General features: G+C 36.8%; 1 protein-coding gene across 1 annotated transcript in view; it reads left to right on the forward strand.

Annotated features, from left to right (window-relative positions):
• ITGA8 (integrin subunit alpha 8) overlaps positions 1 to 20,445 on the forward strand; it is a 232,004-nt gene that overhangs the window by 55,514 nt on the left and 156,045 nt on the right. The window contains exons 9-11 of the mRNA XM_001377451.4: positions 2,647 to 2,690; positions 3,776 to 3,832; positions 4,761 to 4,813. Coding sequence (XP_001377488.2) covers positions 2,647 to 2,690; positions 3,776 to 3,832; positions 4,761 to 4,813 — 154 coding nt within the window. The remainder of the gene's footprint in view (positions 1 to 2,646; positions 2,691 to 3,775; positions 3,833 to 4,760; positions 4,814 to 20,445) is intronic.

Here is a 20,445-nt window from a genome sequence, read left to right on the forward strand (position 1 = left end):
CTTTGTAGGGAAAAATAATACTAGGAAGATTTCAAACATATCCCCAAAATGAAGTCAGAAAACATGGGTTTGAATCCCATCTTTTCTTTCTACCACCTGTGTAATATTGAACAAGTTACTTCCCTTTGCTAAGCTTCCATTTCCTCTTTTCTAAAATGAAGGAATTAGACCAATTCTAGGCCTCAAGATTTATCATCTTTGTTTGGTGATGTGAAACTGAACTCTTTCAAAAGAGATATATGTGTTTGTGTATACACATGTGCACATGAGCTTATGGGAGGTAAGAGACTAAATATCATTCATCTTGAATGAAAACCCTTATAAAACACTTGTCTGATTGACAAAGGCAGTTTTGTATAATGGATGATGAGTCAAGAGGACCATCACTATCTAAGTCAAGTCCCATCACTGACTACTGGCTTTGTGATCCTGGGCAAGCCACTTAATATTTCTGCCTTGGGCAACTCTTTAAGACCATAAATTGCAGAGAAAGTGCTGACTTGCATCTCTAGAGAGAGGTTCCTCACTTGGAGATTCCCTGAACAAATCATTCCTAAGTCCTCTCCCTTTTGATCCTTGTTCTTCCTCGTTGGCAGATCCCTTCCTGAGTTCTCACAGCGTCCTAACACTTCCCTGTGGTTGAAAGCTCTGCAGTACCAGGTGAATTTAATTTCTCATCATCTGATAAAGATCACTCTAGCCAAGACCAAGTACTGCCAAAGTAGACAGCTCACCCACTAATGCTGTGATGGTGAACCTATGGAACACATGCCAGAGGAAGCACTAAGAGCACTCTCTGTGTGCATGTGTGCCATCACCTCAGCACAAAGTTCATCAGAGTTTGTTACTAAAAAGCCAGAGGGTCATGGAGCTGGGCTGCTTCCCTCCCTCTCACCAGAGGACATTTCTCAGATCACCCACCCCTCAAAAAGATTCACCATCACTTCACTAATACATCCACATGGCTTAATTTTACCAAAAGTTTATTTTTTCACCAAGTAGATGAATTTAATACTTATCTACTGACAATTCCAATACCTACTCCCAACACTTTTGTTCCTAATTCTAATATGCTAGCCCAAGTCTGTCAAGATAAATTTCATTATGTTCAAATTCTTCTGTATAAGATTAGAATTACATTTGAATTTGGGAGGGGAGAGTGGGCAAAGAAGCAAATGAAGAACTGATTGCCCTTAGAAATAAACATTAATCTGACCTCAGACTCTTCCTAACTGTGTGACCCTGGGCAAGTCACTTAAGCCCTATTACTTAATCTTACTATTATTGGTTCAGAAATGGAAAGTAAGGGATATTAAAAAAGAAATAAGCTTAATAGGTAATTTTAGACTAATATTTTATTTTTCCACAATGACATGTAACATTATTTTTACTATTCATTTTTTTAAATTGAGTTTTAAATTATTTCACTCAATCCCTCTATAACCTCCCTCCTTAAGACACTAATAATCTTACCAGGTTTTTTAATTAAAACAAGACCAGGGTGGGGTAAGGGGAGGGAAAGAACAAGAATCATGTAACCATGGAAAAATATTCCAAATTAATTAATTAAATAAAAATTTCCAAATTGAAAAAAATAAAAGAAGGCCCTTACTCATATGTTGGGCTTAAGTCAGTATCATTGTTATTGCCACACTTTCTTACACTTATTCCCTGATTTTTATCGATTTCCATAACCATTCTAGTTTCTTTCTGAGTTGTATGATGGTTGCTCCACCAAATGTGCTACAGCCAGTTCTGAGGAGAAAATGTATTTCAAATGGTAGTCCTGCAGCCTACACACTTGAGTCTCATAAAGAGTCATAGTTGTGGTACCCCTGATAGAAGCACAGCAGAACCATCCATCCTTACACATTAGTCCAAGTAGGCTTAAGTCACTGGAAGTTAAGGACATCCACACCTCAAGCAGTTTATGAGCTAGCAGAACTTCTTTTGAAGTCAAGAAGTAGCAGGAGTTGCTCTTTCTTCTTTAGAGCCACTGTGGGGAAGGCAATAGGAGTGAGGTCAGGTTCAGAAGAGATAGCCCAAAGAATACACCTAAAGCCACTGGTTGGAAAGCTGATTTAGAGACGCCTCACTCTGAGAAGCCCTCTAAAGGAAAGTGTCCCAAATAGAGGAGACAGTGGATTTTTTATACCCTAAGAAAAGCAATTGGTTCTTTGGAAATCTGCCTCTCACTATTTTTGGAAGTGGTAAAATACTGCTTGTTTTACTTAAAGCAAAGCAGCTTATTTCTCCTTTTGGGACAACACATCTTAGCCTTGCAGAGCAAACTGGGATGGATGGTAAACTGAACCAGAGAGACTTGATTGATCTGTCCTGCATTGGCAGCTAGTTCCAAGAGTCACTCTCACCCACAGACAGAACAAATAGGGGCCCTCTTTTGGGTTTTTACATTGCAGCAATCTCCCTTCAATCTTTTGCAACTTGAAAAAAGCCCAATTGGGACAAGGGTTAGGGTGAAAAAGCAATGATCAAAATCAGGCTAAAAGGTCAACTTTAAACTTGAAGTTCTAACTCCAGGATGAAGCTTGATTTTTGCTCAAACTCTCCTCTGCTACGACTGTTGTATACCTGGTGATTGTCAATAAGTATGTCTGCTTTCTAACCACCTATTTTTCCTTTCAGAAATCCTGGCTGGTGTTCCACGAGGTGCACAGAATTTTGGATATGTAAGTTTTATGACCGCATCTCTTAGTTCATCAAAGAGACTCCACATGCAAGATTTTTTAAATCTCTTTCTACTTCATTCTCTGTCTCTGTTCATGTCTTTCTTTCTCTTTGAATATACATAAATTTATAAACATATGCCATATATTATATGAAGATACCTACATATGGATACGGTTTTTTTTGGTCTAGTCCTATGGTTGAATTAGTGTAGAAAGTTTCTCATGAAGAAAGTTCCTGTACCAGTGTAAATGAATGAAAAGGATTGTAATAATAATGATTAAATAGTATTTTAAATAAATGATTAAATTTAAATTAAATACAAAATTTAATTTAATTTAAATTTTGAGGTTTGCAAAAGGCTTTACATATGTGATCTCATTTGATCTTGACAACAGCCCTGGGAAGTAGATGCAATTATTAGCTTCATTCTACAAATGCTGTACTTGAGGCGAATAGAAGTTGTTAGGTTACTTACCCAAGGTCACATAGTGACAAGCCGGATTTGAACTCAAGTCATCCTAGTCCTTTGCCCACTACTCTATCCAATGGGTCACTTCATACTCAGGTGTGGAAAAGAGAATTACTATCTAATACACAGGGCAGGGTCCATTTATAATTTTAATATTACATTTTGCCTGTTTCTTAGCTGAGCACTATGTACACAGTAGATGCTTAATAGATGCTTTACTTGAAAATTAGAGGAATAGTTCACTGGACTCCTTCAATCCAAATACATTGGAGATACCATGACAAAAATGAAATAGTTTCTTACCCTTATGTAGGGTACTTCCCACTAAAAGAGAGAGAACATGTATACAGATAAAAAATACAGGGTAGTTTTTTCCATTGCAGAAAAGTGAACAAAACTTTTGGTTGGAAAGAATCATTTTGTAAGGATGAAAAGTCTTCATTGATTTTTAGAACTTGTGGCCTCTGAATTTACTTTGTCCATTTGAATTCTTGTTTTATGTCATTGAATCCAAATGACACCCAAAAATGATGGAATGGTGGAAGAAAAAGATAACCTTGAAAACCATTGTTCTCTTGCTCCTCAGTAATATAATTTTAATTTCTATGATTTTAGGTTTCAATTATTAATTCAACAGATATGACCTTCATTCAGAATTTCACTGGGGAACAGGTAATTTCTGCTTTCAACATTTTAATACTTATTGTGTGTAAACTCCAGAATAATATGCCAATCTTATAATTTGATATTTACAATGATTATTATTTAGTATTACTTTTAGTTATCATCATATAGCATGATTACTTTCATTAGATGAGAAATGCAATGTTTTTTTAAACCCTCACCTCCCTTCTTGGAGTCAATACTGTGTACAATTCCAAGGCAAAAGAGTAGTAAGGGCTAGGTAATGGGACTTGCCCAGGATCATACAGCTAAAAAGTATACGAGTCCAGATTTGAATCCAGGACCTCCCATCTCTAGGCCTGGCTCTCTATCAACTCAGTCACCTAACTATCCCTGAGAAACCCAATATTAAATGAGCATTTGTAAAAAAAAAAAAGTCTCTCAGTTTTATCTAGTCTTCTATATTCTGTGTTTATGTTTTAGTAGTTGTAACAAAAGCTTACAAAAATAATTATAGCTTTACTATCCCTTTAGTAAAGAGGATCTAAAGCCCCCAAATCCAAAAGTATTTTCTTTCTGGCTTTGATTTTTTTTTCTACTAGCATTTGAAGACAGATGTGTCTAATGTCAACTCATCTTTGTTCTTCATCACATGCTGGATATTGACCATTTGACCCTTAACATGGTCAGCAGCCCAAATTGGATTTCCTGATTGCTGCCATTCCCTCTCTCATCTTTTCCATTAGTGGAAAGAGAGAATTGAGCTTTTAAAATTAGAAATAGCTCTTGTTGTGCCATAGGCTGCATCAGAAAGTAAAACTAAGCAATAGAGTGGTGATTAGAGTAAATAATCATGCAAAATAAGATTGTGGTTAACCTGCATCGAATATAGTTTTTTGATGATGAATAAGAAGTGATTATATCAAAATAGTTTGGGGACACAAAGTATGTAATGACTTCTGGTTTTCATTTACAGATGGCATCTTATTTTGGATATGCTCTTTCTGTATCAGATGTCAACAATGATGGGTAAGTGACTACATGCAATATTATTTTCCTTTCTTAACTAACAGTACCTACACAGATTTATCCCATTTTTTGCTACACAAAATTTATTTGTACCTCCTCAACAAAGAAAAAGAGTCCATCTTCATAAGCTCATAGAATTTGGCTGGAAGAGCATTTCTTAAGCACCTACTGGATGCCAGGAACTCTGGAATGAATTTCAGAGATCATTTTTTCCAAGTCCCTTATTTTATAGATATACTAACCAGAGGCATTGATCAAATTGGGCTTAGTTCCAGGAACCAGTAGCCAAGAGGGCATACTTCCCAACATGCAGCCACCATTTATAGAATTTAGGACATAGTCTTTTGTCCACCCATGCCATGACAGCTCCAGTTCTCCAGGGTCCCATTCCTAAAGTATTTTTCACCATCTCCCTGAGCTCCTAGAATAGTGAAGGCAATCTCATCCATATCAACATGATCGTGCTTGTCATTAGGCTATCCTAAGCATTGCTATCTCATTTCCTCCCTACTCAATGGTTTTTGCCTCTGATGAAAAAAATTACATCTTGAATCTAGAGGATTACTGAAGCCTAGAAATATGGAATTACTCACCAAAGGTTTTATGGTTTATAAAGCTGAGCCAGAATTTGAACACAGAACTTTTGTTGTAAAATCCATGGACTTATTTTTCCTAGTTTAATTAATCCTTTAATTGTTCACACCCCCAAGTTTCTAAATTGTCATTCCAAAGGAGGTTTATTTGCTTTGATTTTAATTGTATCTTTACAAAAATTATTATTATTATTTCATTAAAACACCCATCAAAATTCATCTCCCTCTATTAAAAGTCACACTTCTATACACGTTCATCAACAGTTAGCATATTAATTAGTTATGATCTCATGGCCTGTTAATTTGGTGATGGATGCTCTTGTCTTGGGAGTCAATAGTTAAATCTGCTAATGTGAACTTGACAAAGAACAAAATTATATTTTTTGTTACTCTTTCTAAAGAGAGTAGTTTATTTTTATAAATATACCTTTGTGAACAGTTAAATTGACAGGCCATTGAACTGAACATTAGCGGTACCATCTTTGCATAGCTGGGATGGGTGGTATGTTTATGTTTCCATTTGTGTGTATTTATATGTCACCATCTGTGTCCATTCGGTCAGTGTTCCTCTATAGAATGTAAGGTTCTTCAGATCTCTTTCATGTCTCCTGATGGGGCCTTTCCCCTCCCCTCCGTTCTTTCAGGATACAATGAGTGCTCATTTGATGCTAATGATGTGGTTTGGTTTTAAAGTAATTCTTGTTACTTGGAACATTCCAAAAATATGCCTTGATAGCTGGGGGATGAAATAATTTAAGCAGTCAAAGGACTGTCACATGGAAGAGGGCAGACAATTGTGAATTAGTCAACAAGCATTTAGTAAGTGCTGACTATGTGCAAAGCATTATCCTAAATTTAAGAGTGGCAGAGAAAAAATAATCCCTGCCCTCAAGGAGTTTACATTCCAGTGCTTGGCCAAGAGGACCAAATTAGGAGCAAAGGATTAGAGGCTGCCATGGGGCCAATTTTAGCCTAGTAGAAAGACAAATGTACTCTGGCAAATAGAGTTTTCAAAAAATGTAATGGCCTCAGGAGGTGAATCAGTCAATAAATGTTTATTAAGTGCTTGCTATGTGCTTGGCCTTGTGATGAGCTCTGGGAGTAAAAAGAAAAGGCAAAGGACAGCCCCTGCTTTCATGGAGCTCACCATCTTCTAGGAGAGACAACTAGACAAGAATTACATGCAAATAAGATATATCCAAGTTAAATTGGAGTTAATCAGCAAAGGGAAAGCATAAGCTTCAGAGGTATGGAGGGGATTAGAAAAGTCTTCCAAAAGAAGGTTGAATTTTAGCTGAGATTTGAAGGAAGCCAGGGAAGCCAGGAGGTTGAGAACATTCCAGGCTTGGGAGGATAGCCAGTGCCAATTCTCAGAGGATTAATTATAGGATAATAATACCTTGGTCCACTTGCCTGAGAGCCAGGTGTGTGCCACATAACCTCCACCCCAGAATTCTCCATTCTCCTAAGTGGGCCCAAGAGTTGTCTGTTATTGGCTGATTTATTCCCTCATTTGTGGTCTCCCAAATTTAGGGGGGACTAAGCATTCCAGTTCTACCTAATTACCTAAGAACAAGATTAGCTTTTACAAAATCATATATTCTTCAAAAGAATAACAAAAACAAACATTCAAAGATTACAAGTTTAGTCTCTGAGGAGGAGAGGAGAATTCAGTTCATGACTTTACTCAGTTTCTTTCAAGCATTAGTCTCACCCAGTTCCAAGTCAAAAGCCTTGCTAGTTTGCACTCTGGCAAACTGGCTTCTTAAAGGTTCTTTGCTGGGCTGGTAACAACAGTGGACCTAGAATTCAGACTCTAAGATCAACATGGCTTGAGTTTCCTGGTCTGGGGACTCCCTCTCTGTTTCCCCAACACTTGGAACGAAAAAGGACAAATGAAAGAAAGTAAAACATTAATTTCCCAATGCCATAAAGGAAGGATAGCTCTTCCTCCCATCCAGTTTATCGCATAGTGCCCATCCTTTAGGTAAATAGGGCTTTTACCACTTGATGACACCATGCCCCCAGAAAGACGGAGAGGGAGCAAGAATGGGGAAGGGAAAGAAAGGAAGAGAGGAAGGGATGGACATTGTATCCATCCAGAAACAGACTTGTTATAGTCTAAGGAATGGGTTCCCCCAGTTTGGGGAAGAGGGAAAGATCTGGAGAATAAATTGAGAAAAAAATGGCATCACGTCCTGATTTCTTTAATGAGAATGTATTTGCATGATGGCTTACCATCCAGCTATGTGACCATATGTATCTTTCAACAAATGGTAGTGCAACCAGCACAGGGATGCCTTCCTGCTGGGACTTAAATATGATGTTTTATAGGGCACAAATTGGCTCAATGTGTTCCTTTCCAAGGGTCAGACTTTTGTTTATTCCTTTCAAGTCTCTTGCCTACCCCCTCCCCCACCCACAATATGCCTGGCGGGACATTGTATCTACCCCGGAAACAGACTCATTCTAGTCTATAGCAAAGTTTTGTGACATCATTTATAGTATAGTTTTCAGTATTTTAAAGAAGAAAAAAAGGCTGTGAGAAAAATCTCATTAGTGTCCCCTGATCGAAACAATATGGTTGTAAGTAACTAACACAAACCTTTCTTCACTGATAATCAGGCTGTTCTTGTCTTTAAAACCTGCTCCACTGGCTCATCCCATCTATTTATGATTTCCCTGCAATGTGCTGGGTATCAGGCAGTTCATTCTGAATGCTTTCAAGTGCCTGGAATAATGTTGCTGATAACTGAATATTGTCCCTTTAAGGATAATCTGGAGGCCCTAGGGATGGTCATATACTGGCACTTAAAATATTAAGGTGCCATGGAAATTCAGTAGCAATATACACCCAGTAAAATTGCTCCCTGGAATTAGATAAGAGTGGCTCATGAAGAAAATACTCAAATTCATCTCTAGCTGAGATATAAAGTCACTTGTCCTACTTACAATAATAAATCTTTGATCAGTATCTATGCCTGTGTTCTTAGAGGATGTAGAATTGACATTACAGTAGACTAAAATGGGAATGCTGTGAGCTTTTTCTGGGTCCTGGTGTTTCCGTTTTCAAGCTGACTACTAACCCTGCTTGTAACAACACAGGGATTGACCAAGGGCTGCCATGAGTCTTCCTGGAAGTGCTCCCACTAACTTTAGTCCTGGAACAAACAAACACCTTCCATGCTTTCTAGAACCTGTCCCCTCAGAAGGCAAAGCCCTTCAGAGCTCAGTAAAGTACATGATACATGAAAAACAATATCATGGGAGCTGACCTTGCCTTGTTCCTTGATTTCTGCAAAATTCTGGTGGGCAAAAGTTTGCTGATACCAGATGGCAAGAGATATACAGGCTTCCTTTGTCTTTTTAAACCCTCACCTTCCACCTTAGAATGAATACTGGGCACTATTCTTATGTCTTAGAAACCATACTAAGTATCTGTTCCAAGGTAGAAGAGCAGAAAGGGCTAACCAGTGGAAGTTAAGGGACTTGCACAAGGTCACACAGCTAGAAAGTATCTGAGGTCAAATTTGAACCTAGGATCTCCTGTATCTAGGTCTGGGTCTCAATCCATTGAGTCACCTAGTTCCCCCCAAGCTTCCCTTTAAGAGAAGGATGCTCTCATCATTCTGGGCTCCTGCTGAGATTCTAAATAGAGATTCTCAGGTTGTATGGTCCAAGGTACCATGGTAGGATTTGCATATCCTGAGTGACTCATTAGCATCTTTTGGACAAATTAAATTAAATTGCCTCAGATTGCTCCAGCATTTTCCATTCACTTTTTAGCTTCCACATAGTACTGTTTGTTGCTATTACATGCTACATATGGAGAGGTAGTAAGAGTCGTGGGATAAGTATGGGACTGGGAGTAGAGAGGTCTGGGTACTACTCTCAGAAGTGGCATTTACTTGCTCTGAGACCTTGGTCCAGCTCCAGTTTCCCCATCTATAACACAAGAGCATGATGTCGATAATGACTAAGGTTTCTAAGACACTGGGATTTTAAGGGGTTGCCTTCATTGAACAGGTAAGCCATGCAGAAAAATTAAGCCACTCATCTCTATAGTGACTTCTCATCCTCCTGCCCCACCCTTCCACTCCTCCAGAGTTCTCTTATATATCATATTTTATTTAATTTTAATAATCATTCTGTTAAAACCAATTTTCAAATAAAGGAACCGAGACTGAGAAATTAAATGAATTTACCAAGGTTACATAGGTGGGGGCTAGAGGCCAGATTACCTGATGCTTGCCTTTTCTTCTCACTGCACTAAACTGTTCTGGTTTTTAGACTTAAAGAGTATATGGGAATGTATTAATCCCTATGCAGGTGAACAGTCAAGAAGAGACAAGCCTCAGATTCCCTAAAGCATCACAGTCTTCCAGATATAGGCATCTATTATCTAATATGTGGAGTACAGTCACAGAACTGTATTGACTTTATTTATTTTAATTAAATACTGGAGAGCATAGGATTAATAAATGTGTGTTCTCTTTTTAAAAATCTAAGCAGGACTCTGAACTCACAGAATAGAGATGTATCATTTAGTCAAACATAATGGAGCCAGCTTATCCATTGAGTCTCTTTCAAGAGGCAAATATTGGGGCAGTTAAGTGGTTCGGTAGAAAGAAAACCAGGTTTGGAGAAGGGAAGAGCCTGGGTTCTAATCTGACCTCTGACACTCCTAGGTGTGTGACATTGGGCAAGTCAATTAACCTCCATTGCCTAACTATTACCACTTGTATTCTTTGGAATCAATATATAAAGTAAAGGTTACTGTTTTTTTAAAGATTCAGTTATTAAAATTTCAATGTGAAAATTTACACTTCAGAAATCAACAAAGGCTACATCCAAATCGGGACTAAATTTATAGTTTTCTTTATTTCAAGACTGAAAGAAATAGATAAAATAATAATCACAAAAACTTAACTTTGAAATATTTCAATGCCTTTTCAGAGATCTGGGTGTTAAACATTTAACTGAATACTTCTGAGTTTAGGGGGTTGTCACATATTTCCCACTGTAAATTCTTCTTATCAATTTGGTACTAGAACCACTTGGCATCTTGGAATGGAAATTCCTTGAGGGCAGTGTAAGGTGAATTTTGGTAGAATATTAGGTTCTCAAGGCAGGAACAATTTCATATTGTTTTTATTACTGAATTCCCAGTTTTATATATACATAGTAGTAACTATTCCTTGAATTGATTGGATGGAGGCCAATCAATTTATCAACAAGTATTTATTAATAGTCTACTACATTCCAGGCACTGTCCTGTGTGTTATAGTTTCAAAAACAAAACAAAACAAAGAAAGAAAAAAACTAATCAGGAAAATCCATTTTGTCTGATTGGATTTCTCTTCCTTCTAAATAGTCAATGACTTTGCAAGTGTTATCATTAGCTTTAGTCTCTTTAGACATCATAGCATATTTTGCACCCAGGTAATCTTTTAAAAAAAGTAGTTTCCTAAAAACGACTTATGCTGCAAAGGGATATTCTGCTTTGTTTATAATCCATGAAGAAATGGATTCCAATGAGCACTGGCTGTCTAGATTAGTTGTCTAGCTGGCTGTCTAGATTAGTTGTCTAGCTAAAGTCAATTCATATGTTCAGGAATAGTAGCTAGTGGCCATCTTGAAGGAGAGGTGGTGATCACAAAGAGCCAGCATGGCTTCACCAAGAACAGTCTATGTCAGGCCATTTTTATGATTATTAGTAGTAGTAGTAGTAGTTATTGGACAATTATATATGATTAGGACTGCACATATAGTTTACTTAGACTTTACTAAAGAGTTTAATAAAGTTGCCCATGTTCTGCTATAGATAGTAGTCAGAGTGACATGGGCTAAATGATAATGCATTTAGATAAATTCGGAATGGTTGAATGATTGCACTCTAATGAGTATTCATTAAAGTCTCAATGTCATTTTTTTGAAATATGATTACCAATTTGATCTTATTGAAACCCTTAAGGAAGAAAATCTATTTATTTATTTTTATTTTTATTTTTTTTAGTTTTTAAAACATTATTTTATTTGGTCATTTTCATACATTATTCATTGGAAACAGATCATTTTCTTTTCCTCCCCTCCCCCCCACACCCCCGCCAGCCCTCCCTTAGCCGACGCACGATTTGTCTGGGTATCACATGTGTCCTTGCTCTGAACCTATTTCCTTGTTGTTGGTATTTGCATTAGGGTGCTCATTTAGCTTCTCTCCTCGATCATGTCCCCTCGACCTCTGTAGTCAAGCAGATGCTTTTCCTCGGTGTTTTTACTCCCTCAGTTTGTCCTCTGCTTGAGGATAGTTTTTTTCTCGTAGATCCATGCAGATTGTTCAGGGACATTGTAAAGCCATTAATGGAGAAGTCCATTATGTTCTCTTGTACCACAGTGTGTCAGTCTCTGTGTACAATGTTTTCCTGGTTCTACTCCTCTCACTCTGCATCACTTCCTGGAGGTTGTTCCAGTCTCCATGGAATTCCTCCACTTTATTATTCCTTTTAGCACAATAATATTCCATCACCAACATATACCACAATTTGTTCAGCCATTCTCCAATTGAAGGGCATCCTCTCATTTTCCAATTTTTGGCCACCACAAAGAGTGCAGCTATGAATACTTTTGTACAAGTCTTTTTCCTTATGATCTCTTTGGGGTACAAACCCACCAGTGCTATGGCTGGATCAAAGGGCAGACAGTCTTTTATCACCCTTTGGGCATAGTTCCAAATTGCCCTCCAGAATTGCCCTCCAGATCAATTCACAACTCCACCAGCAGTGCATTAATGTCCCTATTTTGCCAAATCCCAACCAGCATTCATTACGTTCCTTTGCTGTCATGTTGACCAATCTGCTAGGGGTGAGGTGATATCTCAGAATTGTTTTGATTTGCATTTCTCTGATTATAAGAGATTTAGAACACTTTTTCATGTGCTTATTAATAGTCTTGATTTCTTTAACTGAAAATTGCCTGTTCATGTCCCTTGCCCATTTTTCAATTGGAGAATGGCTTGATTTTTTGTACAACTGATTTAGCTCTTTATAAATTTGAGTAATTAGACCTTTGTCAGAGGTTTTTATTATGAAGATTGCTTCCCAATTTGTTGCTTTCCTTCTAATTTTAGTTACATTGGTTTTGTTTGTACAAAAACTTTTTAATTTGATGTAGTCAAAATTATTTATTTTGCATTTTGTGACTCTTTCTAAGTCTTGCTTGGTTTTATAATCTTTCCCTTCCCAAAGGTCTGACATGTATACTATTCTGTATTCACCTAATTTACTTATAGTTTCCTTCTTTATATTCAAGTCATTCACCCATTCTGAGTTTATCTTGGTGTAAGGTGTGAGGTGTTCCTAATCTAAGGAAGAAAATTTAAATGAAAAAAAAAACATTTTTTCCTTTCCCCTTTCTTTCTTATTTACCTTTTCATGTTTCTCTTGATTTTTGTGTTTGGATATCAAACTTTCCACTTAGTTCTGGTATTTTCTTTACAAATATTTGGAAATCTTCTATTTTGTTGAATGCTCATACTTTCCCTTGGAAGTATATAGTCAATTTTGATGGGCAGGTGATCCTTGGCTGAAGACCCAATTCGCTTGCCTTTCTGAATATAATATTCCAACCTTTGTGGTCCTTTAGTGTGGAAGCTGCCAGATCTTGTATAATCCTAATTGATGCTCCTTCATATCTGAATTATCTCTTTTTGACTCCTTGTAAAATTTTCTCCTTACCTTGGAAGCTCTTGAATTTGGCAATTACATTCCTGGGGATTGTCTTTTGAGGATTTAGTGTAGAGGGTGTTCTATGAACTCTTTCAATGTCTATTTTGCCCCCTTGTTCAAGAATATTAGGGCAGTTTTCTTGGATAATTTTTTGTGGGATGATGTCAAGATTTCTGTTTATTTTGGGGTTTTCAGGTAGACCAATGATTCTCAAATTTTCTCTTTGAGACTGGTTTTCATGGTCTATCATCTTATCATTGAGATATTTTATGTTTTCTTCAATTTTGTCAGTCTTTTGAATTTGCTTTATTAATTCTTGATGTTTTGCGAGATAATTGGCTTCCAAATGCCCAATTCTGGTCTTAAAAGACTGGTTTTCTGCTATAATCTTTTGATTTTCCTTTTAGGTTTGGTCTTTCCTGCTTTTCATGGCTTCCAGCTATTTAATTTTAGTCTCCAATTTAGTTCCTATCCTTTAAACTGTTGCTTTCTTTTTGTACTATTTCCCACTTTTCTTGCCAAAATTCTTCCATCTTTTTCATATGCTCTGATTTAAATTCTTCAAGAGCTTGTGGCCAATTTCCATTTTTGGGGAAGGTTTTGGGATGCATTTATTTGTATTTCCTCTTCTGCTATTTCCTCTGTAGTCTGGATTTTTCCTCCATAAAAATTATCCAGGGTCAATGTTTTCTTCTTATTCTTCTTCGTATTGGGAAGTTGTTTTTTCTGGGCATTGTTTGCCATCACTATGGTGGTTTTTCCTTCCCTTTCCAATCAGAAGTATGAGTGAGGAGGGCAGGCTCTCTGTGTATGGAGCTAGGGAGTGTGGTTTTTGCATGAGGCCACCTCTTGAATCTTCACAGCTTCTACTGTTTGCTGTCCTTCTCTGTGCTATTTCCATAGACGCCCAAGGTCTGCACTCTTCATTTGAACTCTTTAGCTTGCTGGGGTTTCAGGTCTATTTGGTCTCAGGGATAGATTTTTAGTGGTCTTAGTCAGCTGCCAAGGAACTACAGGTGCCCCCTCGCTCACTCTAGAGGTGCCCCTTGCTCCCTCACTGATTCTAGAGCACTGGCTCTGATTCTAGCTCACTGGCTCTGTGTGTGTGGGGTGGGGGTGGGGGTTGATCAGCTTGTGTTTGGGTGGAAGCTTTTTCACCCCCTTATAGTGTGGAAGTGCCCAAATCCCATGTACCTTCAAAGCTGCACCCTACTGTGGAGTCATTTGTTCATATGAATTGGGTTTTTTGGCCTTTTGAGGTAGTCTATATTGGTAGATGGTGAGGAGAGGAAGAGTCCTGATCTACACTGCTGCCATGTTTACCTGCAAGTCTCAATGTCATTTTTGAAGGTCGTGTTTAGCAAAATGCCCTAAGAATCTCTGTTGGCTCTCTCCTATTTATAATGTTTAGCAGTGTGCTTATACATAGCAGATATTTTGTAATTGAATTTACTCAAGTTGAGGTGTTTGAATGCACTCAAATAAATTTATCAACAAGTACTTATTAAGAGAATACTTTAGGGCAGCTAAGTGACTTGGTGGATAGAAAGTCAGGCCTGGAGATGGGAGGCCTTGAGTTCAAATATGTTCTCAGACAGCTGTGTGACCCTTGGCAAGCCACTTAAACTTGTATTGTGTAGCCCTTAACTGTTCTTCTGCCTTGGAACAGATACTTAGTATAGCTTCTAAGATATAAGAGGGTTTTTTTTGAGCCTACATTGTTTGACTAATCTGTATCTTAAAAAGTCATAGATTGCATGCTCATCAGATTTTCAGATGGCACAAAGCTGAAAGAGACAATTAAAATATTGGATATCAAATTCTGTATCTATAGAGATCTTGATGGGCTGGACTGTTGGATCAGATATACTTAGATGAAATGCAGTAGAGATAAATGTAAAATCCTAGAGTTGGAATCAAAAAGTCATCTTCACAGATACAAGATGGAGAAGGGCAAAGCACACCAAGTGTCTAAAACAAATTCATGTAAAAATTGGATTGGGCTTGTTCTACTTGAGACAAATCTGAAACAATGACAAACTTCCAAACAGGGCTACCCCAAAATAGAAAAGGCTGATTCCAGAAGTAGTGAGCTCCCCACCTCTCCTCATCATATTGGGGTTCTTCAAGCAAAAACTGAGTGACATCTTTTAAAATAGATTGTAATGTATATCCAGTCCAGTACAGGTTGGACTGATATCTCTTCCAACTCTGAGATCTTGGGTTTCTTTGATTCCTTTTAAAATTGAGATCCCAATCTGGTCATGGTTGCATATACTTTTAATCCAAGGCTAGTAGATTTTTAGGCCTGTAAGCTGAGGTGGACTAAACTGGTCAGATGTCCACACTACATTTAGCATTAAAATGATGAACCACTGTGACTAGAGGCCATCACTTTCTTTAAGCAGAAGTGAATTGGCCCAGGTCAAAAATTGAACAGATCAAATCTCCCTTACTGATGAGTAGGGAGATGGGACCTAGAAGTAGCCCTTGCACCACCCTCTTACTGAATCAAATAGAGAGGAACAGGCTTTAAAAAATGAATTTTAAATTAAATTGATATTTCTTATTTCTTCACAGACTCTTTTAAATTAAAAATGTATTTATTTTTAACATTCTTTCTTTTTAAATTTTGAGTTCCAAATTCTCTTTTTGCTTCCACTCCATCACACATATATTGAGAAGCCAAACAATATATCAGTTATATACATGTGAAATCATGCAAAACAAATTTCTATATTAGTTCTCTCTTCAAAAGCAGGAAAAAAATCAAGTGAGAAAATTGTACTTTATTGCACTCAGAGTTAATCAGTTCTCTCTTGGGAGGGTGAATAGTGTTTTTTCATCATGAGTCCTTTGGAATTATCTTATATCATAGTACTGGCATAGTTCACAGTTGTTCATTATTACAATATTGCTATTACTGTGCACCATGATCTTCCAGTTCTTCTCACTTTTCTTTGCACCAGTTCATATAGTCCTTGCCATGTTTTTCCCTCTAAAACCACTCTCCTCATCATTTCTTATAGCATGATAGTAATTCAACTGAGTTGATATATTTTTCAATTCATATATCTATCTATTTAGTCTTCCCTCTTTGAACCACTTTCAATGAGAGTGAGTTTCAAGCATTGCTCACCATCCATTGTAAAAGCTCTTCCTTGTGTACCTTTTTATGTGGGAAAAATTTCCCCATTCTACCATTCTCTTGCTCTTCTCCTAGCACATTCTTCTTTCTTAGCCCTTCATTTTTTTTGGAGATTATTTTGACATAATTTACTTACAAACATCACCTCTGTATATATGAACTTTTAATTGCCCTAATAATGATATATCTTAGGAGTTACATATATCATCTTCCTATATAGGAATGTAAAAAATTTCTTTCTGAGTTCTTTATGATTACTCTTTCATTCTTATCTTTTTGTTTCTTGAGTTCTGTTTTTGAACATCAAATTTTCTATTTAGCTCTGTTATCTATTTTCTATTACCTCTATTATCAGAAATACTTGAAAGTCCTCTATTTCATTAATATCCATTTTTCCCATGAAGTAAATGCTGAGTAAATGATTCTTGATTGTAATGCTAGCTCTTTTGCTTTCCAAAATATCATAACTCCACTCCTTTAATTTGGAAGCTACTAAATTATGTGTAATGCTAACTGTGACTTCATGATATTTATTTATTTATTTAACCCTTACCTTCCACCTTAGAAGCAATACTATGTAGTGGTTCCAGCATAGTAGAGTGGTAAGGGATAGGCAATGTTAATTAAGTGACTTGCCCAGGATAATACAGCTAGGAAATGACTGAGGTCATATTGGAACCCAGTACCTACAATCTCTAAGCGTGGCTTTCAATCCTCTGAGCCACCTAGTTGCCCCCTACTCCATGATATTTAAATTGCTTCTTTCTGTTTACTTTCAATTAATTTTTTTTTCTTAGCCCTAGGAGCACTGGAATTTGATTATAATATTCTTTGGAGTTTTCACATTGGGATCCCTGAAAGGAGATAATTGATAGATTCTTTTGATTTCTATTTTACCCTCTTTTCTCCTTGATTATTTCTTAAAATGATATATTGGCTCTTTCTTTGATCCTGGATTTCAGGTAGTCTAATAATTCCTTTTTTCTCTCTCCCTCTCTTTTTAAAATAATTCTTTTCTTCTGTCTTAGAATCAATATAAGTATTGGTTCCATGGAAGAAGAGTGGTAATGGGTAGGCATTTGGGGTTGCTCAGGGTCACACATCTGGGAAGTATCTGAGATCATATTGGAACCCAGGAACCCAGGTCCTCCTGATTCTATGCCTAGATTTTATTCACTGAGCCACCCAGTTGCCCCTCTAACCATTATTAAATTTTCTCTTCTAGGATCTATTTTCCAAGTTTGTTGTTTTTGTAATAAAATAGTTCATATTTTCTTCTATTTTTTCATTCTTTTGACTTTGCTCCCCAAATTGTAGCAGACTCCAGGCCTCCACCCTGATGACACAAACTTCTCTGAAGACCTCCCGTCTTTACTTAGGTCAGAAAAATGTCTCACACCAACCTTTTGTTGGCTGTGCTGCTTCAAAATTTGACTTGAGATGTTATTTTAAAGTTGTTGGGAGAGAAATGTTGGGAGACCAGCTGAGTGGCTGTCCCTAATCTGCCATCTTGCCTCTGTCTCCCTGACAGTACTGACAGTCAGGCTTCTTTAAGAGAAATTTTTCATGGCCTTCTCCCTAGTCATCCCAAATAATAATTATAGCAATAATAGTAATTAGCATTTATATACTTCTTAAAGATTTATAAAACACTCTTCAACCTGTTTACTTAATGTAGCAAAACAAGATTCAGAGTATCAGTTGAATGTTTCTCCTTAGTACAGTGCTCTGTAGTCCTAAGGGCAGTGAAAGAGATCCAAGTCACCAACCAAGAGATGGGTAGGCAAATAATAGCATTGTATGTTAACTATTTATACCTATTTTCCTCTTGTAACTCTCCTACATAGGTGCATTGTACTCTGACCATTAGGGAAATCTTATGCTCTAATCCCTTCTAAGATATTGCATGGCAAGAGCTCAGACTCAGAAGAGAAAATTGATTCATCGTCTTGGGCAATACAGTCCAATGAGTAAATCAAGGGTCATTTCCTCAGAACCCCCTAACTTCTCTCCTCTTCTCTCACATTAAGCAAACTCACTAAATATAATCTCTTGATAGTCATTTGAATGAATTCTAAACAATTTGGATTAAATTGTTTAGTGAATGTTGATTGTTGATTGATGAACGGACTTTCAAGGACTCCAGATATCTGAGAAACATAAACAGGCTGGGGAAGTTAACTTGAAAAGCTAGATGCACTCCAGCAAAGAAGCCAGTCAATGTATCTGAAGCCATCAATGTCTGGTTATGAGTCTTTGGACAAGTTTTCAACAACAAAAGATACTGATGCTTTTCATCTTCTGCCTGAAACAAACAAGCCTGTGTCCAAAGCTTCAGTCACACTGCCTTGGTGTATTTGTATTGTATCACAGTTTCACAAAATTACACTTTAACCCATTGACACTTCCCATCCTCCTGCTGTTTATGGCCTCTGCAGGACACAAAGGAGCTGAGTGAAAGCCCAGCAGGTGGCTAACTTGACCATTCTCGGGCTGCTTTATTGCAAAGGAAGTAACATTGGATACTTGTATTTATGTGGAAGACTCAGCATAAATAAATCTGTTTGTTGACTTACTCTGAGGACTCCATCCTGGTCAAGCTTTGGTAGCCAGACTTATAAAGTAGATTCAAATGAAAAGAAAAACATGACAAATATCAATCTTTACATCTTCCAATATCTGCCAACTAAATATATACATATGTGTATATCTTATATAAGTATATATGTATAGCTCATAGAGAGATATAAAAAAGATGGTTGTTTTCTGAAATGCAAGATTGTAATGTTTAAATTTCACTTTATTATTTCTAATGCAGTTTGAGCATTTGATTGGCTCCTAATTTAACTCTTGTAGACAAGTGTTATGTAGTTCAGTGCTTCATTTATTCATTCAGCCAACATCGTTTGCATGACAACTATGAATGAATTAAGGGTACTGGATGGAAGATAAGAAATCGCACACACAGCTCTTGTAGAAGAGAAAGTCTGAGTCCAATTTTGGAGCTCAGTTTATTCATGAATACTTAATTACAACATGTGATCCAAGTAACAAGATACACGTGTAGAACAAAAGCTGTGCCTTGGTGGTAGGTAAAAATAATGAATGATCAGTATAAAGTGGATTTATTCAGAGAAGGACTGGTAGACAAGCTATGGAAAACTAAATCCAATATTCCATTATTAGTATTGTAAGAAAAACCGTAGATAATTTTTCTGAGTTTTGTTTAGCAAAGTGTGTTGTCTATATTGATGTTATTAAATAAATGCATTTGGAATAATAACAAGGGGTGAATATGCCATTAAACAACATCTAATTAAATTAAGTGAAGGCCTAACAAAGTCAGGTGGTTAGCTCAAGGACACACTGCTAATAAATAGTAGAGGAGTCTGTGTCATTAGCTCCACATTGACTATGGGAAGGCAGGTTTACTACCAATGTTGTTCATTTATGGAACTCTATTGACCCCAAAGTCTGTGCTTACTCTTTTGACATTTGCAGTATTCTTAAGAGCTGTAAGATATAATCGTGAATGAACCTGAGGCTTTCAGCCCTAGAAAGTGAGAGAAGGTTGATATATCAAATAAATGGGGATAGAGAAACAAACTCTTAATTGAGCAGACTTTGAGATTATCACCACAAGGGTTGCATAGGAAATGATACTGAAAAATTGGGAAGTTGTTGGCAATAAGAGAAAGAATCCAGTATAGTGGACACAACTATATTCTCATCCTGATCTTGTGAAACATTACTAAAGTGAATTCAAATAATTCACACTTCTATGCCCTCGAAACTTCAGACATGTTGCACAAGTAAAATACTTTTGGTATTACTTAACTAAGTCATATTTTAAATATTATTTCTTCATAAACTCCTTTATTCTCTTCTGAAATTTCTTCAAAATACTATCCTAGAGTGTTATTTTAGTAAAACAAAAAGTAGTAAGCAGCTGGCAAACTGAAAATGTCTTTTCTCAATAAATGATACCTATATTTACAAAATTACTTAAAAATTGAGGTGTGTTTAGGTAGGAACATGATTTTTCCCATTAGGAAATTATGTGGGCCCAAAATAATTGCTGTGATTTTATAATAGCCCACATTTTTTCCTGGCAATATAGTTTTACTAAGGCTCAATAAATTGGGCAGAATATATTTTGTTTACTAA

The sequence above is a fragment of the Monodelphis domestica genome, chromosome 5 (assembly GCF_027887165.1).
Source record: "Monodelphis domestica isolate mMonDom1 chromosome 5, mMonDom1.pri, whole genome shotgun sequence".
NCBI classification, from domain to species: Eukaryota; Metazoa; Chordata; class Mammalia; order Didelphimorphia; family Didelphidae; genus Monodelphis; species Monodelphis domestica.